The sequence below is a fragment of the Dasypus novemcinctus genome, chromosome 9 (genome assembly GCF_030445035.2).
Source record: "Dasypus novemcinctus isolate mDasNov1 chromosome 9, mDasNov1.1.hap2, whole genome shotgun sequence".
NCBI classification, from domain to species: Eukaryota; Metazoa; Chordata; class Mammalia; order Cingulata; family Dasypodidae; genus Dasypus; species Dasypus novemcinctus.
Window position 1 is genome coordinate 113,029,354 of NC_080681.1, and position 24,612 is coordinate 113,053,965.

Genomic DNA, 24,612 nt, shown 5'->3' on the forward strand with positions numbered 1-24,612 from the left:
TGTTTGCTCTGGAGGGTGACTACATGGATGTTTGTTCTATCATCCTCCAGTTTTGAATTTTTAAAACTTTTCCAAATTAAAAACATCGTTTTGAAAGGGAGGGTGCAATGGCACAACATGCATATTAAAACGTGTATGTGGGTGTCCCTACCAGGACCAGGTTTCTTCCCTTTCGTGGTGTGCAGGAGAAACATGGACCTCCGTGGTTTCGCGGTTGCTTTCGGCTGTGCTCTCTGGAGCTCCACGACAACCCCCTGGGCTCCAACCCGGTGCGCAGCATCGCTCGTGTGCCTCCGTGTGCGCGTCCTTCCCTCCCCTGCAGCAAGGGCTCAGCGTCTTACTCACCTCTCTACTCCCAACCCAGAACCTGCCACAAAGCAGGTGCCTAGTATCTGTTTAATGAATGACTGTGATATGCTCATTTCCTGTCTAACTCATGTCCCACTTCAGGGCAGAAACCGTGTATTTTACACCCTCTGAACCCTCCTCTGGAACAAGGAATGTTTGTTGAATGACTAAATGGCCACAGCTCACCTTTCCTGGCCCATCAGCAGCAGAAAATTCATGATCTTTCCTACTCCAAGATGAGCTTTCCAAGGGGCTGGCAAGGTCAGTTTTTCTGCAGATTCTACTGTTTTTATGCCTGCAGTGAAAAGCCCCTATTTTATGTACGTTTAGATGTTGGAGGGACCAACTTGTCTCAGTCTGCCTGGTCTTAGCTTTGGAAGTCCTGCATCCTGGGAATGCCCTGAGTCACTGGCACATGTGAGGGGTGGATATGGTCACATCTCTACATATGAGAGCTACGATTTTAGGAACTGGCCAGAGGGGAAGAGACGAGCCAACAAGGAAGAAAGATGTGTGACGGCCTTTCTGAAAGGTCTTTATTGTTTAGGAAAGGTGGATCAGCACTGCCAGCCTGTCCTGGGTTCTAGTGGCTTGCCATGGTCTGGAAAAAGAGGGAAAAAACAGAATAGTCTGGTTAGAGCACAGGTTCTGGAGTCTGATGGAACTGGGTTCAACTCCCAGCCATGAGCTGAGTGACGCCGGGAGAGTGACTCCCCCTCTCTGAGGCTCAGTGTCCTCACCTGTATAATTAGGGTCAGAATAGTACTTATCTGTTGGGGGTTCTTTTTTGTCTTATAGTTATCGTTTTATTTATTTTTTAACCTTTTACTGTGGTGACAGACACAACAAAGCATTTCCCATTGTAATCACTGTCAAGTACACAGTTCAGTGGTGCTAATGACATTCACAATGTTTGCCTCCATCGCCACCATCCATTACCAAAACTCTTCCATCACCCCAAAGAGAAACTCTGCATCTCACGGGGGTCCTTGATGAGAGTAAACAGTTAACCAGTAAAATGGATTTGGCTCAACTGATAGGGCATCCCCCTACCACATGGGAGGTCCAGGGTTCAAACCCAGGGCCCCCTGACCCATGTGATGAGCTGGCCCACGTGCAGTGCTCATGCGTGCAAGGAGTGCCATGCCACGCAGGGGTGTCCCTGCATAGGGGAGCCCCACACGCAGGGAGTGCGCCCCGTAAGGAGAGCCGCCCAGCGTGAAAGAAAGTTCAGCCTGCCCAAGAATGGCACTGCACATACGGAGAGCTGACACAGCAAAATGACGCAAGAAAAAGAGACACAGATTCCCGGTGCCACTGACAAGAATGCAAGTGGACACAGAAGAACACACAGTGAATGGACACAGAGAGCAAACAACTGGGGCGGGAGTGCGGGGGTGGGGAGGAAAGGGGAGAGAAAAAAATAAATCTTAAAAAAAAAACCTGTTAACCAGGTGCTGGTGACAGTGCCAGGCACATGTCTGGGGACTCTATAAAACGGGTCATTACTGCTATTGTGAACAATATTAATCTTCCCCAACCACCATCCCAGAGGAGCTCTGCCCTCGCCCTGTGCCCGACTCCCCCCCCACAGTGCTCCCACTCCTCACTGCCGTTTACTCATCTGGCTCCTCCGGGCTGCCCTCTGCCTCTCTGTTCTCAAAGCCGAGAAACGGGACCTTTCATAAGCACTGGTTGAAAGGAGGAAGTTTGGTGGAGATCAAAGCTCCACCCTGAGGCCGTGCAGGCTCAGGGCCACAGCGTGGGAACCAGCCCCAAGCCCCTCCGGGGTCCTCAGGTCCACCCCCCAGCACTGAAAGGCCCTTCTCGGGATCTGCTGTTTCCCGCCGATGTCCTGGCCGCTCTCCGAGAGGCGCTGGCCCGTGGGCCCGCCCCGCCCCCCGGTCCTCACCTCCTCGATCCAGTCGTTGAAGGCCGAGACGCGGGTAAACACGGTGGGCTTCTTGGCGGTGTTGCAGCCGAAGGCGGACACGAAGCTGGTCACACCATGGACCTGCCAGGTGCCGTCCGCCGTGGGGCAGTTGAGGGGTCCTCCAGAGTCACCCTGGAACGGTCAGGGAGGGGTGGGGTGAGCCTGAGGTTTCAGGAATTGTTCTGAACTCTGGGGGTTTTGAGAAACCCCTGTGTTACCTGACCCCTCTGAGCCTCGGTTTGCTCGTTGGTAATGAGGGAAAATAATATCCATCTCACAGGATCTTTGGGAATTAAAGGAGGCAATAGATCTATGCCCTGAGCACAAGGCTTAGTAGAGAAGAAGCACTCAATGAATGGTAATTGCCATTATCAGCACTAAATTAACTATTAATATTATGGCTCATACTCCTTTATAACACAGTGATAGTATTCTCATTGTTTAATTTTGACTTCAGAACCACAGCGCTGAAGGTCATGGTGTCAGCACCCCTTGCTGTGCCGACGGAGAGGCTGGAAGACTAGGGAGAAAAGGGATTTGCCCCAAGTCAAGTCAGGGCCCGAGGTGGGACGAGGTGCCAAGGGTCCCAAGCCAGGGTTCTGTTCCTGGGCTCTGCCAACTTCCTCCAAGTGCTGCCTGGCCTGGAGTGAGGGGACACCCTCCACCTTGTGGGCCACTGGCAGAGGAGCCCTACGCCCAGACGCCCAGTGAGCGGCAGCACCCGTCCCCCAGCCACGGGTGACGAAGGGCTGACTCACGTTGCAGCCAGAGCGGATGTCCCCGCCGGCACACACCATGGACCGCTTCACAGTGATGCCCCACCAGTCCCACTTGGAGCAGTGCTCGTAGTCCACCACGGGCAGCAGGGCCTGCTGCAGCTTATCTGGGAGTGGCCCACCAGCTGCAGGGACAGGGAGTAATGAGTCAGGGGGCTTGGCCTGGGGACCAGGGCCGGGGAGCCCCAGGGGGGAGCCATTATTCAAGAGGCGGCTCCTCTGGCCTGAGAGGACTTTCCTGGCACCAGGTAATATGGCCCTGCCTGCTCCGTCCATCATCGCATCTCCAGAACCTTGCAAACGCGAGCCACTAAAAAGTGTTCAAGTGAGGGAGTAGATGTGGCTCAAGCAGTTGGGTGCCCACCTCCCACCAAGCCCGGTTTGGTTTCTTGCTGCCTCCTAAAGGAGATGAGCAACGGGAAGCGGACTTGACTCAACAGATAGAGCAGCTGCCTACCACACAGGAGGTCCAAGGTTCAAACCCAGGGCTCCTTGACCCGTGTGGAGCTGGCCCACATGCAGTGCTGATGCTCAAGGAGTGCTGTGCCACACAGGGGTGGTCCCTGTGTAGAGGAGCCCCAGGTGCAAGGAGTGCGCCCTGTAAGGAGGGCCGCCCAGAGCGAAAGAAAGTGCAGCCTGCCCAGGAGTGGCACCACATACGTGGAGAGCTGACACAGCAAGAAGACGCAACAAAAAGAGACCCAGATTCCCAGAGCCGCTGACAAGAATACAAGCAGACACAGAAGAAGACACAGCGAATGGACACAGAGAGCAGACAACTGGGGTGGGGGGGAAGGGGAGAGAAATAAATAAAAATAAGTCTTTAAAAAAAAAGATGAGCAAGACAGCGAGCTGATGCGATGAGCTGGCACAGCAAGCTGACACAATGAGGTGAGGCAACAAGATGACACAGTGAGGAGACACAACGAGAGTCACAAGCAGGGAACAGATGTGGCTCAAGCAATTGGGCACCTCCCTACAGTTCAGTTCCTGGTGCCTCTTAAAAGAAGAGCAGACACAGAACACACAACAGACAGACACAGAAAGTAGACAGCAAGCACAAACAAGGAGGGGGGTGGATAAATAAATGAATCTTTAACAAAATATATTCAGTTGCACATGTTTGGGAGGATGGGGCAGAAGGAAGCTGAGGGGGCCGCAGCTGAAGGAGGAATGGGTGTTCGCGCTCGACCCCCAGCCCCCGGGGCCTGTCTTCCTGCCCTCGGTCCCTGTGGCCGGCTAGAGGGGTTGGCACGTACTGTAGAGGCGGCCCCAGCCGCTGATGTAGCAGGGTGCCTCGTTGGGCAGGATGTCGCCAGCGGGAGGGAGGCAGGCGAGCTGGACTGTGTCTCCCAGCTGGGCGCTGCGTGACAGCTTGACCAGGGCGATGTCATTCCTGGGGCAGAGAGGGAGAAGAGTCTGGAAGTCTGGTCCTCAGGCCAGACCAAATCCACCTCCCGGCCGCGTCTTCAACCGTTCCCACCTCTGGGATGCCGCACTGCTCCTCTCCCTCCAAATCCCATCCGCGCTTAAGGCCGAGCACTGCAGGATGCCCTCCCGGTCCCTCCGGCTCACTCTGCCCTTGGCCTTTGCAGTCATCCTCACTCCTCTCTCCGGGCCCCAGCCCAAGCCCTGCAGCCCCACAGTCCTTAGAATCTCCTGGGCGTCCTGCGTGAGCCCAGAAGCCTGGGTCCCGCCCCGGCTTCTGGTCCAGCAGCTCTGGGCTGAGGTCTGGGGACGCGTGTCCCTGCAAATTCCTGGGTGCTGCTGGTGGTCCTGGCCCGGGGACCACGCTGAGAACCACTGCTCTGCGCCTTTGCCTGCCTCCTGGGCACTCAAGTCTTTCCACCTGAGTCTGACGGGTCGGGGTCTCAGTCTCTACAGCCCCTCCCTGCTACTCTGCATTTCAGGGGTTCTGTGCCCTTCTTTGACCCTCTCACCAGAAACATGCCGAGCACCCAGACACGCAATTTTGCACACACTTGAGGGACTTGGAAGTCCTGCATAGCTTTCTCACCCCGATTACATCCTTGACCTTCACTACTCCTCAGGAGGCCAGGGTTCATGGTCACCTTGACAGATGGGGACACTGAGGCCCAGGGAATGGCTGGGCCCCACGGAGAGTTAATGTTGAGCCTGACTCTGAGTCCAGTGCTCCTTCTTTTGCTCACAGTGCCCGGATGCACTGGATGAAAGCCCGTTGAATGCAGGGACCCTCAGATTGGTTGGGGAGGTTCCAAAGCCAGCAAGCCCAAGTGGCCTGGGGAAGTTCTGGCCCCCCGGGCCTCGCTATCCCCGGGCATTTGGTACAGATGTTCCTAAGGGGCTCGGACGACCCTGGCCCACAGGGCGTGGGAGTGGGCACAGGCTGTTGGGCCCAGCCACAGAGCCCCCGGGGTCCCCTAGAAGCGACTCTGGGTCCCAGGCGTGAGAGTCCACTCACCCACAGGACACGCAGCTGGGGTTCCAGAGAGGGTGCACAAAGAGGTCTCCGGGGTTGATGGGGATCACCTGCTCGGGGCCCTCCTCCACGGCGCGGTCGAACTCGCCCAGCACCACCTGGTAGGTCAGGGAGCTCCTGCCGGCCGAGGCGGGGTCAGGCCAGGCCGAAGGGCCCCCCTCCCACCCTCCCACACTCACCCGGTGCCCTGGAGTCCCTGCGTCTCACGCGGGAACAGGAGCTGGGGCAGGGCCGGGAGCGAGTCGGAGAACTCACGAGATACAGTGGCCAGCGGTCATGACCCAGTCTGGAGCGATGAGGCTGCCGCCGCAAGTGTGGCGATAGGTCCCATCCTTCTCATACTGCAGGGAGACCTGGTGGCCGGGGAGGCAGGGCCTGAGTGGTCTGGGCCCCGCAGTGAAGGCTGCCACTGATGGTTGTGTAGGTTGGGCACTGCGCAATGCTCAGGGGCACCATTCACACAGAAAAGAGTGGTAGCCTCTAGAAATGTGCAGTGCCCAACCTGCACAACTGCTCATGGAGGTCCTGTCACTGACCCCCTAGGGCTCTCTGACCTCCCTGGGGACTCCAACAGTCTCTGTCCCATAGAGCACATATCCAGACCTTCTTAGTCCTGTGAACCCTCCAAGGCCCCCTCTCCTTTTGAACTTCAGATCTTTCCTTTCGGGCCCTTGGAGACACAACCCTCCCCAAGTCTTTTGCCCCTTGTTGGTTTTCTACACATTCTGATTTTCACATGCTTCCTCTAGCTCAGGAGTCAGCAAACTATGGCCTGTGGGTCCAAGCTGACCTGAGGTCTCCTTCTGTACACAAAGATTTTTGGTACACAATCACACACATTCATTTATGTACTGTCTATGGCTGCTTTGCCACTATTGAGACAGAGCTGAGTTGTTGCAATAAAGGCCATGTGGCCCACAAAGCCTAAAATTACTCTGGCCCTTTACAGAAAGGTTTCATCAACAAATTTGCTGGTCCCTGGTCTAGACCAGTGCATTCCACTGGAGCTTTCTGTGATGGAGGAAATGTCCTATATCTGAGGTGTCCAGTAAGGTAGCCACTGGCCACCTTGTAGCTACTGAGCATTTGAAATATAACCAGGACAATGAGGAAATGAATTTTAACCTTATTTAATTTTAATTAATTTAAATTTAAATAGCTCCATGTGACTAATGGCTATTTATATGGGACAGCGCAGCAAGTCTCGGTCCTCTGTGCTCCCCTCCACTGGTCTCCGTAAATGCCCCCATCCCTGACTGCTCTCAGACCTTACAGCCCTGTTGTATAATTCAAGGGCTCCAGAAATGGGTCCCCCAAATCTCCCTAACACAATGCCTGAAATTCCACCATTAGTGTGCCAAGCCCTCGAGTTAAGTACTGTCCTCCCGAAGATTCATGTAAAGTACACCTGGTGAGGGTCACAGATTGAGTGGGCAAAACGCCCACGTGAAGTAGATTGCCAAGGGTTTCCTGGCTTCTGGAAGCTGCAGTGACTCCTGGCAGGGAAACCATGGGGTCAGTCTCGCAAGCAGAGCCTGGCTCCAGAGCCCACCCACCCCAGGGATGATTTCGGCTGGCGCTGCCCGTACCTGCCAGGGCCAGCTGTAGGGCACTGCGTCCTCACCGTTGACCACGCGGGAGGAGAGGCGGTAGGAAGGTCTGCCGCAGCCTGAAGCTGGAAGGGAGAGCGGGGGCGTCCATCATCCGGGGAGCCCCAAAAAGAAGAGAGAAGGCCTGGCTCCTAGTCCTAGCTGTGCCACGAACAGCTGGGTGAGTGACCCAGGCCAGGCCCGCCCCCTCTGGACCTCAGGAGCCACAGGTGGACAGTGAGCAGCTGGACTTGAGCAGGACTTTCCCGAGTCCCAGGGGTCCCAGGATGGAGATAAAAACGTGGCCTCCGTCAGTGGGAAACTGGAGGTATCCACTGAACCCTCAAGAAATGATAGCCTTTGTCCGAAAACGTGGAGGCCTTGGAGTCAGACTACCCTGGTTCAAAGTGTGTCTCTGCCCCCCTATTCCAGGAAGGCCTGCTTTACCTAGCAGAGGGTCAGCTTTCCCGTCTGTGAAATGCAGATAATAGCAGTACTGACCTCATGAGGTTGTTTTGAGGGTTACCTAAGGCAATACCTTAGCACTGAGCCTGGCACATAGTAAGCATTCAATAGATGCTGTCACCTTCATCATCAGTCAAGGGAGGCTGCTTGGAGGAGGTGGTCCTGAACTGGAATGTAATATGGCAGAGGACCAGGAAAAGGCTAGACCATGGGATGTGGGAGCAGGATAAAGGGAGCGTGAGAGGAGAGCTGGGTGCTCTGCAGAGGGGGGCAATTCCAACCCCAGCAGTCCAACCACAGACCCCTTAGCTTTTGCTAACCAGCCCCACTGAGGACTCCCGCCACAGCCCTTTTGTGCCCCCAGTCTTTCTCCTGAGCTGGTCCACTCATGGTTTCCCCTCCCTTCTGCTCCAGCACCAGGTCCGGAGCCCCCACGGTCACGCTGCAGGCACAAGCCGAGATCCTCCTAGAGAACCCGGTGCTGAGTGCCGTGGAGCATGGGGTGGGAGGCGGATTTCAGGGGCTCCTGGCTCAACACAGAGCAGGGAGCACAAACTCGGGTTCGGGTCTTACCAACGGCCACAAACAGGAGGAAACTCAGCAGCTGGAGCATCGTGAGTTTTGAGTTGATAGGAAGGGGACGCAGAGCCTGGGGCTCTAATATAGGGCAGAAGGCAGGTGGGGGGGGGGTGGACTGGGGCTCACTTCCAGAACAGGTGGTAGAACGCCAGGTCTTCCATAGTCCAAGGCCATAGCCCCTACCTGCAGCAGGTGCGGGAGTGGCAGCCAATGGAAGTCCAGGGTCCCTTCCAACAGGTGGCATTGAATGGCCAGCTGATAACAGGAGAGGGATAAAAAAAGATTCGTGTTGGAGCAAGCCAGCCTCTTCCAGGAAATAACTTGGACTCAGGAACTGGCCAGACCTGAGTTTGAATTCTGACTTTGCCACCTCTGAGTTCTGCAACTTTGATCATGAAGCTTAACCTCTCTGAGCCTCGGGCTCGTTCTTTCCAACAGGGGAGTATTATTAGTACCCACCTCAATAAACAAATTTATGTCAGGCACTGTTTGGGGTACAGGGGATAAAGCCGTGAACAAGACTCATGGTCCCAGCTTTCCTGGAGCTTGAATCTAGTTGGAGAGATGATGACAAGTCAATAAAAATAAATGGTTATTTCTGACTGCGGCAGAAGGAGCTGTGAAGGGAATGAAACATGGGACTGTGGTGACTGGGGTGGGGGTGCGGTTAACTAATTCAGATGGGAGGGGGCCAGGGAGAGTGGTGTTTGGGCTGAGATAGTGTTTGATTGAGTCCTGAAGGCAGAGCCAGCCAAAGGGAGCCCTAAAGGGAAAGCACCCCATGTAGAGAGGAAGGCAAGTGCAAAGACCTGGAGGCTGGAGCAGGCTTAGCTTTGCCAGGAAAGGAGGCCAGCGTGGCTGGAGCCCGATGGGCAGAGTGGAGAGTGGTGGGAGATGAGTTCAAAGCTGCACTCACACAGCCGTGAGCCTGCAGTTCCACCCCCATTGTATGCCCGAGGGAAAATCTTGCCCAAGTGCCCCAGGACACATGCGTGAGAATGCTGGGGTGGAGGCAGCCCCATCTTCTGTGCTTGATAGCAAAAACCTAGGAAGGACCCAAAAGCCCCTCAAGGAGAAAGGACGGGTAGTATATTCACACGGTGGGATGTTATTCAGCAGTTAAAAAAAAAAAATCAATCGCAGACATGCAACTATGTGGATATGTGAATAATTCCTAGGAATGTAATTTTTTTTTTAAGATTTGTGTTTTATTTAGTCCTTCCCCGCCCTCCCCCCGAGTTGTTTGCTCTCTGTGTCCATTCACTGTGTGTTCTTCTGTGTCCACTTGGATTCTTGTCAGCGGCACCCAGAATCTCTGTCTCTTTTTGTTGTGTCATCTTGTGTCAGCTCTCTGTGTGTGCAGCGCCACTCCTGGGCAGGGTGCACTTTTTTCGTGCTGGGTGGCTCTCCTTATGGGGCACACTCCTTGCAGGGGCTCCCCTACGTGGGGGACACCCCTGCGTGGCACGGCACTCCTTGTGCGGCAGCACTGTGCATGGGCCAGCTCATCACACGGGTCAGGAGGCCCTGGGTTTGAACCTTGGACCTCCCATGTAGTAGGCGGACGCCTTATTTGTTGGGCCAAATCCACTTCCTGCTAGGAATATAATTTATTTATTTTTTAATTTATTGAAATATATCACTCATACATAAACAATAAGTGTATAATAGTTGTGAACTTACAAAACAAACATATATAACATCAAACAAACATATATAACATCTCACCCTACCACCAATAACTTGCATTGTTTTTATTTTTTATTTTATTTATTCATTTTTTTAAAAATATTACATTAAAAAAATATGAGGTCCCCATTCACCCCCACCACCCCCACCCCACCACTCCCCCCACAGTAACACTCTCCCCCATCATCATGACACATCACTGCATCTGGTGAGTACATCTCTGGGCATCGCTGCACCCCATGGCCAGTGGTCCACACCGTAGCCCACACTCTCCCACGTTCCATTCAGTGGGCCATGGGAGGACATACAATGTCCAGCAATTGTCCCTGCAGCACCACCCAGGACAACTACAAGTCCCGATAATGCCTCCACATCTCATCTCTTCCTCCTATTCCCCGCACCCAGCAGCCACCATGGCCACTTTTCCCACATCAATGCCACATTTTCTTGAATATTAACCACAATAGTTCATGAATAGAATATCATTAAGTCCACTCTGATCCTTACTGTATTCCTCCTTCCTGTGGACCTTGGCTTGGTTGTGTCCATTCCACATCTATGTAAAGAGGGGGTTTAGATTCCACATGGATATTGGATGCAATCCTCCTGCTTTCAGTTGTAGGCACTCTAGACTCCATGGTGTGGTGGTTGACATTCTTCAACTCCATGTTAGCTGAGTGGAGTAAGTCCAATAAATCAGAGTGTAGGAGCTGTAGTCTGTTGAGGTCAGGGCCTGGCTATCATACTGTCAGTCCAGAGATTCAAATCCCCTAGATATATCTTAAGCCCCAGCACCAACTACAATTCCAGTAAAGTAGCATGAAAGGCTTGTGAAAAGAGATCGCATCTGAGTCCAGGTCCATCACGCAGAGACACCAGCTCGAAAGAAGGGCCAACTGACATGGCAGTGAACCCCATCTGCCATGACCATAGAACCTGTGGGTCTCTTTAGCCCTCAAGAGAACCAATACCTGGGGTTATATCTACTTTATCTGTCTCTGAGACTCTGCTCAGGTGTGCATAAGGGCAATCCTTCTGACAACCTCCAGATTCTTTTTTAGAGACTCATATCCATATAAACTCATTTGTCCTTTCCATTTCCCCCTTACTTTAGGTCAAACAGCATTTTTAACTCCTGTTATTATGTGTAGACAGGGATATTCTGCTGGTCTGCGTTGAACCTTTAATTCAAGGTCATTTTCTAGTTACGTCATCAGCTGGTACTTGGTAGTAATCCCTCAGTGCCAGGGAGGCTCATCCCCGGGTGTCATGTCCCACGCTGTGGGGAAGGCATTGCATTTACATGCTGAGTTTGGCTTTGAGACTGGCCACATTTGAGTAACATGGAGGCTGTCAGGAGGGAACTCCTAGGCACAGTGCTGCTCTAGGCCTTGTTCTTATTTCAGGTGTATAGGCTCACAAGCATAGTCATTAGTATCAGGGGCTCTCTGTTGGACCCTCATTAGGAATATAATTTAAGCAACAACAACAAAAGAGTAGGTCCCAGAAGACTCAATGCAGCGTAATACCCCACTTAGAGAAAATTTAAAATACACTATTTTAAAGGAATACAGTTAGGTGAATAGAACTAAAAAAGGTATGATGAACATACAATTCTGGACAACGGTGGCCCAGGTTTCAGGTAGAGGGCAGGAGGATAGATTAGATGTTCCTTGTTGCCAAGGTGCTAGCTTTGTTTTGGTTTTTGTTTTGGCTTTTTTGAGGTTTGATGTACATGCGATAAAATTCACCAACTTTAAGTGTGAAATAATTCAGTGACTTTGGACAAATATATACAGTTATGTAACCACCATCACAACCAGAGAATATTTCTTACACCTCTCCTGCCTACTTTCATTCTACCTCTGTGAAATATTAAGCACAGTGCCTGGCACTAAATCAATGAACTTAATTCATATTCATTTGTAGAAAAAGAGAGGGCTGGGCACATCCTAGTTGGCTATTGGAAATAACCTCCCAGCCCAGAACCGGTTTGCTGAATAAGGTGACCTGGTCCACACTTTCCTGGGTAACCCTCTCCCACCTCAACACTCGATGCTCTGCGTGGCCAGACTCCTCGGTGCTAGAGCTCCTGGCTCACGCGCCTTCTGGAAGCCTAGGAGGAGGGCAGAGCTTTCACTGCTTTAAATGGATCCCTAATGGTGGAATTTGGGGCATCGTCTGGGCGGGTTTTCTCTCAGGAGCGCGCCCCTTCCGAGCGTGCCCACAGGGATGTCTGCTGCCCAATTACAACACCGAACGCTGGCGCGGGCCCAGGGAGGGTGTGGAGGCCACAGAAGCAGCTGTGAAAATCCTTCAAACCGTGATAAAAATAGCCGTGCCCTCCCTTACCCCCTGCTCCCGCGAGGCCTGGGCATGTTTATTTGCTCAGCTTGGAAGCTCGGAGCCATTCCCTAACCCTGGGCTGAGGGCGAGGGCGGGAGGGGCCGCTGGGGCTTCTCCACGAGCAGGTGGGATACTTGCAGATGTCACGGAAGAAGGCCTGAAGCAGCCTGAGCGGGGCTCTGCTCCCACCTCTTCTGAGGAATGGGGAGAGGCAAAGCTGGGACCTGCTCGGGCGCCCTGGTGAACCAGCGGCTTGGCTGGGGAGAGAGGCAGCCAAGGGTGCAGGAAGGGCCCATGCTCCCTCCCCCAACTTTAGACCATCCATCGCCCCAGCCCTTATCCAGTGGCCTTGAGCAAGTCCAGGTCTCTTTGGCCGGCTCTGCCGACAGACCCTGGCCCTCTCCTTGGTCCTGAGGCAGATGGACCTTCGGCGGATGACTCACACAGCACCCCTGCCCGGCCAGGGCCATCGCCCCTCGGACCCACCGGCCTGCCGCACTGCTCAGTAAGGAGCCGCCACACTCTCCGCTCTGGGCTGGTTCTGGCCTGGGAGCAGCAGGAGCAAATCCCTAAAGATGACCCCTCCTCCCAAGCCCTGGGAAGAGGGATGGACCCAGGGGAAGGGTGGGATCGCTTCAGGCCTCCTTTCTCTGGAAGGGAGGTGGAGGGTGGGGCTAGCAGGGAACTTTCAGTAGGTTTGGTGAGGAGAGGGAGGGGCTAGGTGGGGGGGGGGGGGAGAGGGGAGGGCCAGGGAGCTGGGACGCCTTTTCTAAAGGGGCCTTTTCCTGATTTCTAATTCCCACTCTATGGGAAGCTCCATGAGAGCGAAGATTCAGTCTTTTTCTTTTTTTTTAAGATTAATGTATTTATTTCTCCCCCCACCCCAATCCCGTTGTCTGCTCTCTGTGTCCATTCGCTGTGTGTTCTTCTGTGCCTGCTTGCATTCTCATTAGGCAGCTCCGGGAACTGACCCTGGGACCTTCCGGAGTGGGAGAGAGGCGATTAATCTCTTGCACCTTCTCAGCTCCCTGTTCTGCTATGTCTTCTTATTTTCTTTCCTCTGTGTCTCTTGTTGCGTCATCTTGCTGGGCCAGCTCTCCACGTTGGCCGGCACTCCTGCGTGCGGTGGCATTCCTGCGCCAGGCGGCACTTCACGTGGGTCAGCTTGCTGCGCGGGCCAGCTTGCCCTCACCAGGAGGCCCTGGATATCGAACCCTGGACCTCCTATATGGTAGATGGGAGCCCAACTGATTGAGCCGCATCCATTTCCCAAGATTTTATCTTATTCATTTTGAATTTCTAGTGCCTAGAAGGGGATTTGGCACATAGCAGGTGTGCCACAGTATTTATCAAAGAGGCAACAGATGAATGAACGAAGCAAAGGGACTCTTCAAATGCCCGACTCCTACTCTGAACGGACAGTTGGCCCTGACATTCAGAAATGGCACACCTGGAGCCCCCCTGTGTGTCCTGGAAAAGCTCATATCAGCGTTTGATGATGGCTCTGAAGAGCAGTCTTTGGAAGCTATTAATAGATGTTCTAGGATAAATAGACTTACTAGAGCGGTGTTCCACAAGGCAGGGCTTTTTGTCTGCTTTGTTCTCCGCTGTGGCCCCACCCCCAGGAGAGAACTCAGGCTGCTGGTTTCCTCTCAGGTCAGAAGTAAAATGACTGCTGGTGTAAGTCAGGGTCAAACCAGAAAACAGAAATCCCAAGGACTTGAAATAGAGGGAATTTAATTCAGGGAACTTGTCACCCACGTGAGGGAAGTGCTGAAAAGTCAGCTGGGCATGGTGAGGGAACCCAGGAACTGGCCACAGCTACCTTCTGGGATGGAGAGAAGGGCAGGAGAGGCAGTTAGCAGCGCCCAGAGCCAGTGCCACCTGGCCCAGCCCGGGCTGGTCAGGTGTGGGCCTTGGCGGAGGTGTAGGGAGACAAGTACCCGGCCTCTCTCTTCCTCCTGCCCTCAGCCTCCCACAGCTGCCCCCACTGGCTGAGCCCAGCTGGGAGCCTGCTGTCTCGGAGCCTGCGGGGGTCAGTGCCCCCACCGCCGTGCCCGGCCCCGATGCCAAGCAAAGCAGGGCAGGTGAGGGACGGGAGGGCTGGGGCTCCCAGTGGGGGGCGGGGGAGAGATGCGCTGGAGGGGCAACATGGGGCCTTCATACGGTTTTCAACAGGAGAACGATGTGACCCAACTTATGTTTTCAAAGCTTTTCTCTGGCCACTGAGTGGAAAATAGTTTAAAGAACAGCAAGGCTATCATCAGGCAGACTATCTGGGAGGTAAGCAGGGTGGGTGCAGTGGAGAAGCAGGTGGGCTAAGGGTGGGGACAGGAAGACGAGGCCTGGAAATGACAGAGGAAACACACAGGACAGGCACAACATGCCCAGACCTACCCAGGACTGTGCCCCGGTTACACAGCCACAGCACAGGGCCTGGCACACACAGGCAATGGAAATGGTATGCACATACAGCCACTGTATGCACACACCACAAGCAGTGCTGTACCCACTAGGACTGGTCCTCACCTGGCCACCGACCTCCATTCACGCAGAATACGTTCCCATAGGGTGCTGTACCCTTAGAGGGCTTTCGGCCACAAGTAACAAATGATCTGATTGAAAGGGATTTGAATGGGAAGGGTTCACCTCACGTAACAGGAAGGTTGGGAGGGGCTTGGAGGGGTCAATAACCCACTGGTTCATCCAGTGGCTCGGTGCTGTCACCGAGGACCCAGGACTCTGCCCTCTTTGCACTCTGCCAACCTCAGGCTGTTGGCCCATCCTCTTGGGCTGCCTCCTTCACGGTCCCAAGAGCAGACTCTCGGACGAGGCTTTGCCTGCAGGTGTTTACGTGGTTGGCAATCCCAAGAAGGACAAATAGGGGAGCAGGGACATGGGCAGGGCAGGGATGGTCACTAAGACAGGTGCGTTGATGGGCAACTAGGGCCCAATCCCGCTAGGGGACTTTGAGAGACAACACTGTCCCATCTAAGTGGGAGGAGGCAGAGGTATTTATCCACCAACTCCAGTGCACCCATCTTTCCACCCATGTACCCCGAGAACACAGTGTGCACAGGTAAGGATTCTGCACACATACATAGTGTGGCTCACAAGTACATGCTCAGAATTTGCACTTCAGCACCCACCCCCAACACACCACCAGAGCACACACGTGTGATGCGCATCGTGCATGCACACATTAGAGAACACACTCGCACCCCTTCCCCCGCCAATGAAACAACTCCCTCTCTCTCTCTCCCACTGCTTCTTACTCTGGCCTTTGGTCTGGGCCTGGTAAAGACTAGGGAGTTAACCCTTTTTGTCAAGAGGCCCCTAAAATGGAGGTGTTGGAGGAAGTTGCGGTGCAAGAGGAGTGAAGTTGGGGAGCCAGAACAGCTCGTCCCCAAGCCATGGGGCAGTTCAGCCACAGGTGTAATTCCTCAAGGTACCAGTAGAGGGTAGCAGAGAGCCATGACCGTCTCTCCAGGTTTGTTTGTTTTTTAGGAAATTGCTTGGTTTGAGTGTCTAGGTGTGTTTGAGGGAGAGGACTGGTCTCAGGGATTCCTTGAGGAAGTTGAGCTGTGTGCAGTGGAAGCCCTCACCACCAAATCTAGGGCCTGCATCACCCAGACTCCAATGTCCTGGCAGAGTTTGCACTCAGTTCACATTAGGTAAATGGATGGAGGGATGGATTGATGAATAAAGAAGGAGATCCAGAAGACTAAAAAAGGTAAAAAGAGAAGGATTGGGAAGAAAGGTGGACAAGCAGATAGATGAGCAGGACACCGGGAGAAAGGGAGAAATACAAAGAAAGCTTGTGGCAGGGACGAGTCAGGGGGTTGGTAAGTGGCAGGGGCTGTTAAATCTGCCAGCCTCAGTGCCTTGGCCAAAGAGTCTCCTCCTCCCAGGATGCCTCCCTGCTGCCCTCTCTTCAGGTCAGGTGGGACTGGCACCTCCTCCAGGAAGGCCTCCCTGAGTCCCCACTTGGAATCTGTTCCTCTTTCCTTTACACACCTGCAGCTCTGAGGGATGCCACAGGGGCCGCTCTGCACTAGCTACAGAGTCAGACAGACCAAGGCTTGAATTCTGGCTCAAACACTTTTGTGTGACCTTGGTCAAAATACCTAACATCCCTGCACCTCAGTTTCCTCAACAAGAAGCTCCCCTACAGGGTTTATGTGAGAACTTGAGCAAGTGCACAGGGCCTGGCCTGAGCAAGCACCTGGAAGGTAGTGACAAGCCTTGCTCTTCTATTTCAGAGAGCCCCAGCCTCAAGTGGTCTGTCCTCCTCAGGTTGTGTGCCCTGATTTGCAGTTCAAGAAGGTGTTGTCTCTGGAAACATTCATCTTTGCTTCATTCATTTTTTGACATGTACAAAAATATTTATTTCCATGTGGCTTGAAATAAAAAATAATTAGAAACAACTTAAATGTATATTGGGGGAAGCAGATTTAGCTCAACTGATAGAGCATCCGCCTACCACATGGGAGGTCCAGGGTTCAAACCCAGGGCCTCCTGACACATGTGGTAAGCTGGCCTACACACAGTGCTGATGCGCACAAGGAGTGCCGTGCCATGCAGGGGCGTCCCCCGCGTAGGGGAGCCCCATGCACAAGGAGTGTGCCCCTCAAGGAGATGCCCTGAGCGAAAAAAGTGCAGCCTACCCAGGGGTGGCGCCGCACACACAGAGATCTGCCGCAGCAAGATGACGCAACAGAAAGAGATACGGATTCCCAGTGCTGCTGACAAGAATGAAAGTGGACATAAAAAAAACACACAGCAAATGGGCACAGAGAGCAGAGACAATGGGGGGAAGGCATGAAGAGGAGTCAAATTTTTAAAAAATAATGTATATTGGTAGGAGGATGAAAGAATTGTATATTTGTACAATGCAATACTAAACGGCAGTGAAAATAACTGAACCTTAGCTACATGTATCCATAGACCTAAGAAAATTTCATTGAATAAAAAAGCAAATTGCAGAAGAATCCATTCAGTATAATGGTATATACACACATAAATATGTGAAATATTTGAAAATGTGCACAACAATGCTATGTTGTGTGTAGTAACGTGTAGGAATAGGAGAAACACGTGCTAGAGAGACAATCATGGAGATCAGGAGGGGGTGCCCTCCAAGAAGGGAGGGGGTGGGCTGGCTAGGGCCACGGGCCACTTCAACCCTACCTGTAAGTGGCACTTGTTTTTGAGTTCCTTGGATGTGGTGGAGCAGGGAATGATTACGAGGCCTTCTTGGTTTTAATTGCCACAACCACCTCAAGTGTGAAATACAATGAAGACACCGAGGCCCAGGGGGCGAGGCAACGTGCCCACACTTCCCCAGCCTCTGAGAGGCAGGGGTGGGAACTGAACCCAGTGTTCCTGACCCCAGCTGCCTCCCTGCCCAAGCAGGTGGTTTGGGGGTTACAGAATGGCTGGCAGTGGTCTCAGGGTGAAGCTGGCACCCGAGGAGCTGGGGGCAGAGCAGCCACGCCCTGGCCGGGTTGGACAGGGAGGGTGGGCTTTGACCCGCTGGGCTCAGGGCTCAGCCCGTGCCTGGTAGAAGCCAGGCCCAGGCCACACCCAGGGGATGTCTCCTGCCTTCGGGTCTGCTTCTTGTCTCTCTCCTGGTAGGGCCAGAGGTCAAGGCTGGGGCCATGGCAGGAGCCAGAGTCCAACAGGCCCTCTGGAGCAGGAAATAGAGGTCTCTCAGCTCCAAGAGGCCCCGGCTCCTCAGGCCACCTCACTGCCTGCGGGGTCCCACACCTTCCCCGCCAGCACAGGCCCCCCGGGCAGGAGGAAATGACCAAGTGCACGCCGGCCTCGAGGAGACCCTGAGCTTCCTGCCCAGGAACCTCCGCCACAGACTCCAAATCCTTCCGGGGCAGCGGTCGAGTGTTCAGGGCTGCAGCCTGGCAGTCACTGCTCTGTCCTTCCTTCCTTCACTCCGTGGCCCACTAAGTGCCAGGGCCTGCGCTAGGCACTGGGGAGACGGGTGAGGAGACAGCTCAGTCCTCAGTGGGGAGGTCAGATGTGCTAACGAGTAAGTGCCTGCTAGACACTCAGGACCCATTTGAATCAAAGTAAGTGAAAACCAGTCAGTAACGTATTAGCCCTGGAAGGGCTGTTAGGGACTCACTTGTGTGGCCCAGAGAAGGGCTATGACTTGCTCAAGGTCATGCAGGGTCAATGGCACAGACCGAAACTAGAACCCAGGGCTGCATACTCCTAATCCAGGCCTCTACAGCATGCCATGCCCACTTTTTCTTCTTTAGCTGACGACTGTGAACGATTTCAAGCATACAGGAAAGTCTAGAGGATGGTGCCAGTTTTGAGAAGAGTGCCATGCCCTTCCCCATCTGGACCAGGTCCTCTCCCTGTTTCTTGGACATGTTTCTTTTGTAGGCTCCATGTAAGAGCTTCTTTGAAAGAAGGCTCACACCTGGAGCCCAGTGGATGTCACTAATGAGGACGACAGGGCTGGAACAGGCTTCAGAGACCATTTGGTCCCACCTTCTTTTTCAGCTGGGGAAACTGAGGCCCAGATCATTCAGCAAGTCAGTGACAGAACTGAGTTAAGAACCCAGTTTCTTTGTCTGTCAAATAGTGCTAAAAGCTGTCATTTATTGGATGCTTCCTGTATGCTAGGCGTTCAAACTTGGGGGCAGGCATTCTTACTATCCCCAGTTGGCAGATAAAGAGTTTGAAGCTCAGATAAGTGAAGCAACTCGCCCAAGGTCCTTTGGCTGCTCCTGCCACTTTCATCCTGGGGAACGAGCTGCCCTTGACCTCTTAGTGCCTGGAGTGGGAGGAAGGGCCTTTGATGGTCTTGGGGAGGACAATGTGTGTGGGACTGTGACTGCAGCAGGGAGGGGGCCTGGGGCAAGCTGGGAGGGGACGAGAGGGGCCAGGGGGGATTCGCAGTTGTTTTGGCAATTGGGATGAGCAACCAAGCTTGGAGGTGGCCCAGGCTGGGCAAGGTAGGGGCACCTTGGCTGGAGATAGTGCCGGGCAGGTCTCCCCACCCACCCAGGTCAATCTGAAACCCTGGAATCCACCCCTGCAGTGCCAGGGAAGGAGAGGCAGCGAGCGAGGCCGGGTGGTAGGAGAAGGGGCTCCATCTTCAGGCTGGTCCCTCCCAATCCTGCTCTGCTCACGGGGCCACCTACCAAGTCCTCCTGTCCTCCTGGAGTAACAGCGGGGGCCCACCCTTCTTCCTCCTTTAGTGCCTAATCCTGAAGTCTCTGGAGTGCTGGCTTCTAATTATGACCTGCTGGATGAGCTCAGGCAAGTCTCTTGCCCTCTCTGAGTCTCAATTGCTTCATCTAGAAAATAAAACATGTACCTCTTGGGGGGCGGTGAGAGGATTAAATGAGAGGGTGGATGTGAAGGGCCTGAAATGAGCGATGGCATGTTGTCTCGTTCTCTGGCCCGTTTCAGGTACGCCACCAACGTCAGTTTCTCGGAGATGGACCTGGAGACACAGGTGGGCGGATGGCTTCCTCAGGACCTAAGGACGGAACGCCACCCCTCCCCCTACTCAAGGGACAGGCTTTTAGTTTCCCGGACCCCATTCTGGTTCTCAGCACCTTCTGGCTCCAAAGACGTCTGTGGCCGCCAGGTCACCTGGAGGTCCCCTGGAGTTCAAGAGGCCTGAGAGGGACCTTCCCAATCACATGGGGACATGGCCTGGCTTTCTGGGAAGATGGAGAAATAGCACATTCCTCCTGAAATAATTGTCCTGGAGCTATTTCCAGAAGCTCTTAGTGCTCAGGCCAGAAATGGCCCATGATCTCGATGCCTGGGCACCCTCAGGACAAACTGCTGAGGCCCAGCCCTGTCGCTGGCAGCCTGCCCAGCCCCCCCGCCCAGGCAGAACCAGGCCTGGCTCCGCCCCGCTGGGAGCTGTCAGTGCTGCTTCCCGGGTTCGGGGAGCCTCCAGGGCCCTCCACCCCCTTCTCGGGGCCCCTCTAGTCCCTTCTCTTGGCTCCCGGTTTCAGCATCTGTAAGCACCCCACCCTGGGGACAAATGCCCTTCACCTCAATGATGCTTTACTGGGGAAAGCCCACCCTGAGGTTTCTGTTAAAGTGTTTTAATAGAAAGTAAAATGGGATCAAATCATTGGGAAATGTCACTAAACCCAAGTTGGAAAACATTCTCAAAAAAAAGATGGTCTGCACGCCTTAAAAATGTCAACGCCTAAAAGACAAAGAAAGGCTGAGGAACTGTTCCACATTGGAGGAGAATGAAACGCAATGCCTGATCCTGCATTGGATCCTGGATTAGAAAAATAATTGCCACAAAGAACACTAGTGGGGCCAATGGTGGAATTCAAATACGAACTGTATATTGGATAATACTTAACATCCTGGGTTTGGTAACTATAGCGTGGATATGTAAGACAATGACCTTGTTCTTAGGACTTACATACGCTGAAGGACTCAGGAATAAAAGAGAGTGTTGGCTGCCCCTCGCTCTCAAACTAATAATAAGTGTGTGAAATATATACTTGGAATACACATGTATATACGGAATGATAAATATGGCCAGCTATTAGTAATTAGTGAATTTGGATAAAGGGTAGATGGGAGTCATTGCCTTGTAATTTTTTCAGTAAATTTAAAATTTTTTCAAAATAAAAGTAAAAATGTATTTTCAATGTTCAAGGGACGGAAATGGTAGAGGAGGGAGGTCAGGGCTTTTCCTGGCAAACCCTGAGACTTCAAAGGAGAATTTTGTTCGTTCACTCAGCAAATACGCACTGGATGGCTCCTGACAGAGCGGCCCGGATGAGGGGCTCCGGCTTCCTGAAAGAAGTGCTGAGGTTTGTTTACTGAAGAATTCTTAGGTTCCAGCCAGAGAAAGCAGCACAGTTGGAACTCAACGTGGGATTGTAGGCTGCACGAGGGAGAGGCCAGAAGGGAAGAAAGGAATTGCTATTTTGCCCAAAGGGGCAGCTCTTGAGGAGGCCTCGATTAAAGTTTACAAACCCAATGAGAAAAGAGAAGAAATAGACACTGACTTTAGCAAGCAGGGGTTATATGAGCCCAACTGAGAATTTCCTGACTCTCAGCAGAATTAAACACTAGAAAAGCAACAAGGGACACTGGAAAACACCCACCCCAGCCTTGCTTTAAAAATAGGGCCCATCTGTCCTGGAGGGCTTAAAGTGGCGCTGGCCCTGAGGCAGGGGCCTGACCCAGATGACCCCGGGAGTTCCCTCCCAGCTCTAGGATTCCATGATTTTATGACATGGCCAGCAGTCTGGAGTGGCGACATGAGGGTATTCTCAGTGGAGTGCAAGAGGAGGTCTAAGTCACCTGCCTCCTAAAAGAGTGAGAGGGGGAGAGGGCCCCTGGGGCTGGGCCCAGCCAGGAGGGGCAGGGCGGGCCGTGGGGGTCAGCTCTTAGTGCCTCCTGTTTTCCCAGAGAAGCAGATGGGGTGGGCCTGGACCAGGGAGGGAAGAACAATGGCCTGGACATTCCACCCAATTCAGGCCCAAAGGACAAGGGCAGCTGAGGGGCTGCAGGCGGTGAGAGCTGCGGCAGCTGTTTTCTGGGCGGGTGGCTCAAATACTGCTCTGTTCTCACTAGGCAGAAGTGGAAAATTAGCATCAAGCTGGCAGTAGAGGGGGAGAGGAGTCAGAGCCTTTTTCCTGGCTGGGGAGAAAAGGTGGATATTGGGGAGCAGAGGGACCGGGGATCCTGCTAGGCCGAGGCAGGCCCACACATGGGGGTGTGGGGGTGGCATTAAATGGACTGGGCATCTTTTTGGCCTGGTCAGGCTCTTAGCCCCCATGAAGTGCCCATTTCATGGACTGGGAATCCCACTGCCCCCTCTTCTCAAGGGGTAGGTAAGAGATCCCCAACTGTCAGAGGATCAAAACCAAACACCCCAAAATGTCCAGCCCCAATAGCCAACTTGTCATACCACCTGACCCCCAACCAGAGTCAGGATCAGCTTAGCTACAGGGTTAGCAAGCCCCCTCCCATCGTCCTTCTCCCTTTCAGTGCCTCCATCCAGACACGCAGAGCAGATGTGGTGAGAACAGATCCTTAGTAGACGGGGGTGGGGGGGTAGGGGGGCAAAGTCACCCCAACAGCAGGGGCTGTCAGATGCACCTGAAGTGGTATGCTGGCCCCATCATCTACAAGGTGTGTGATGTTTGGCGCCATATCATCTCCCTGAGCCTCAGTTTCCTCATCTTTCAACTGGGAATAAAACAGTAATTATGTCCTCAACTTGTCATGAGAATTAAATGAGCCACTCCATGTAAGGCACACAGCAAAGGGCCAGGCACATGATAGGAGTGCAGGAGAGTATTACATGGATTCTAAGACATGTTTTTTAATATCATGGTATCAGGATGCTTTGTACAGTTGGTATCTCATAGTTTAATTGGCAGTGGATTTTGTTTCTGGGCCACACATATAACAATGGTATATTCTACAATCGATTTCATCTCAGCTTTGATGAAATTCTGACCTATTGCCTGTCTGATAATATCTCTAAAGAAGGCCTGTCACGGTGCTGGGAATTTCACAATTAGAGAATTGGTCCTTGGCCTTTGTGTCTTCCAGAGCTCCTGCTTAAAAGGCAAATAGGAATTTCAGAATGTGGGCTAGAACTAAAAAGAAAAAAGAGACTACCCGACTTTTTCCAGGGGACCCTCTGTCATCTGAGGGTCTTTGCCTTCCTCCTCATTTCTTCTTTTTTTTTCTTTTTTCTTTGTTCCTTTAATTTTTATTATTTTTTTCTCCCCATTCCTTGCTCTTCTCCATGCTTTCTAAAGATCTGTTTGAAAGTGAAAATCCAAGGGCCTGGGAGGAGAGAAGAGGAGGCGGTGCCAGACCTCTGGGGGCTGAGAGAATACCTGGGGAGGAAGCTGGAGGGAGGCGGTGGGGACCCTGGGGGAGCTCACCCCACTGTCTCCTCTCCACCAGGCGCACCTCCAGCAGCTCAGCACCAGCCGGGACCATGTCTGGACGCCAGGTGGGTCATTCCAACACGTACAGCCGCCTACACCACCCCAACAGTGCGTCCTTTCCAGCCCGCCCTCCAGGCCGGACCTACTGCCCCAGCCTGCCTGGGCCGAACAGCATCAAGCGCTCCCGCACCCCTAGTGACTCAGAGTTCAGCAGCTGCAGCAGCCCCTCGGAGCGGCCCACCAGCCCCAGCTCCCCCAGTCTTCCCCTGGGTAGGATCTGCATGGGCCGGCCCTACAACTCCAAGTGCGTGGAGACGAGCCACCTGGCGCGCCGCCCTGCGGAGACCAGGAAACCAGCTTGTCGTGGCAATGCCCCCTGCCTGCTCCGTACGAGTGGTCCCTCTGGGCCCTCCAGCCCAACCTTCCTAGACCACCTCATCAAAGGCATCAACTACCTTGACCGATCTGCCAGTACCTTCTACAGCAGCTGCCCCCAAACATCGCTGAGCCTGCCGCGGCTCGCGGCCAACTATTTGGAACGAGCTGCCAACTCCATCCCCCTGGACCACCTGGACCACTCACCCCACCGCTCTTACTCCAACCCCAGTGCCACCGAAGCCACCCCTGTTCAATTCAGCACCAACACTTGCATGGTGCCATCCACCAAGGGTGCCAGCGCTTTACAGTACATGGATGAATCCACCAACACGAGTTGCACCTCCGAGCCCAGTGACCGGAAACTCACGCCCATGCTCCCACAGAGGCCAGGTATAAAGCTGCCTGAGCTCCCTTGGATTGGCAATGGGATCCTTTCCTTAGGACGTCTGCCCAGGATTTGGGAAGCGATCCGTTCAGGCTGGCGTGCTCCTGAGCCCATCTCCAAACCTGCTGGCTGGTGGTAACACCGAGGCCAACCCTGAAATGGGCACGGGTGTATCAGGCTGCAGTTGTGGAAATAAATCATTTGTGGCAAATTGCTCCTTCCAAGGCTCTGTTGGGGGGAAATAGCCATTTAGATTGGGGGTTACAAACTCAAGGCTTTATGAAGGCCAGACAGGTGAAAGTTAAATGAGTGCGTTGGGCTGGGTGATGCAGCAGGAGTGGTGGGGATGTGACAGTAGTCATGACCCAGCTCTCAAAGGGGCTGTTGCTTCATCAAGAGAAGTCAGGAATCCAGATTTTTATATGTCAGCAACCAACTCAAAAATGTCTCAGTGCTCTGTAGGAACAAAAACACTTGCAGGCCAAATGTGAAGCCCACAGTCTCAGTTTGGAATCTCTGGTTGATATCTCGGATGGACTACTGGCCTCCTTTAACTTCAGTTTCCCTCATGTGAGGAAACAGTAGCTGTCCAAACCCAATCCTCACTCTTTTTTGGGATTGTTGGTGATTTTAGCATAGTCCCTGGGAAGCAGAAAGGTAGAAGTGCTAAGGACAATTGCAATAGTAGTAGCAAGTCCTCTTAGAGCACTTGCTAGGTGCCAGGCACTCTTC

The 24,612-nt window shown here is 53.3% G+C and overlaps 2 protein-coding genes across 4 annotated transcripts; one reads left to right on the plus strand and one right to left on the minus strand.

Moving 5' to 3' along the window:
- Positions 1–931: 931 nt before the first annotated feature.
- On the minus strand, positions 932–8,185 carry LOC101419793 (chymotrypsin like elastase 3B). The gene is made up of 8 exons (XM_004461774.2): positions 8,146–8,185; positions 7,108–7,193; positions 5,774–5,871; positions 5,501–5,635; positions 4,317–4,453; positions 3,040–3,182; positions 2,261–2,413; positions 932–949 (listed from the first exon to the last, which is right to left on the minus strand). The coding sequence occupies exons 1-8, from the start codon at positions 8,183–8,185 to the stop codon at positions 932–934; spliced, it is 810 nt and encodes a 269-aa protein (XP_004461831.1).
- A 4,071-nt stretch (positions 8,186–12,256) lies between these two features.
- On the plus strand, positions 12,257–24,091 carry LOC101419062 (uncharacterized). 3 transcript variants are annotated; one of them, XM_004461772.2, is made up of 2 exons: positions 12,257–12,691; positions 23,134–24,091. In XM_004461772.2, the coding sequence occupies exons 1-2, from the start codon at positions 12,606–12,608 to the stop codon at positions 24,017–24,019; spliced, it is 972 nt and encodes a 323-aa protein (XP_004461829.1). In that variant the 5' UTR covers positions 12,257–12,605; the 3' UTR covers positions 24,020–24,091. The 3 variants fall into 3 exon arrangements, with proteins under 3 accessions (XP_004461829.1, XP_058160809.1, XP_058160808.1); XM_058304826.1 differs by lacking the exon at positions 12,257–12,691 and adding an exon at positions 21,451–21,525; XM_058304825.2 differs by lacking the exon at positions 12,257–12,691 and adding an exon at positions 21,995–22,231.
- Positions 24,092–24,612: the final 521 nt, after the last annotated feature.

What these genes read in the sequence shown, in the direction of transcription:
- LOC101419793 (XM_004461774.2), bottom strand. Translation starts at nt 8,185, where the DNA reads ATGCTCCAGCTGCTGAGTTTCCTCCTGTTTGTGGCCGTTG. An exon ending in CCTCCTGTTTGTGGCCGTTG is followed by an intron (nt 7,194 to 8,145) that starts GTAAGACCCGAA and finishes TCTCCCTTCCAG; the next exon opens with CTTCAGGCTGCGGCAGACCT. An exon ending in CCTACAGCTGGCCCTGGCAG is followed by an intron (nt 5,872 to 7,107) that starts GTACGGGCAGCG and finishes CCCGGCCACCAG; the next exon opens with GTCTCCCTGCAGTATGAGAA.
- LOC101419062 (XM_004461772.2), top strand. Translation starts at nt 12,606, where the DNA reads ATGGACCTTCGGCGGATGACTCACACAGCACCCCTGCCCGGCCAGGGC. An exon ending in CCGGCCTGCCGCACTGCTCA is followed by an intron (nt 12,692 to 23,133) that starts GTAAGGAGCCGC and finishes CCTCTCCACCAG; the next exon opens with GCGCACCTCCAGCAGCTCAG.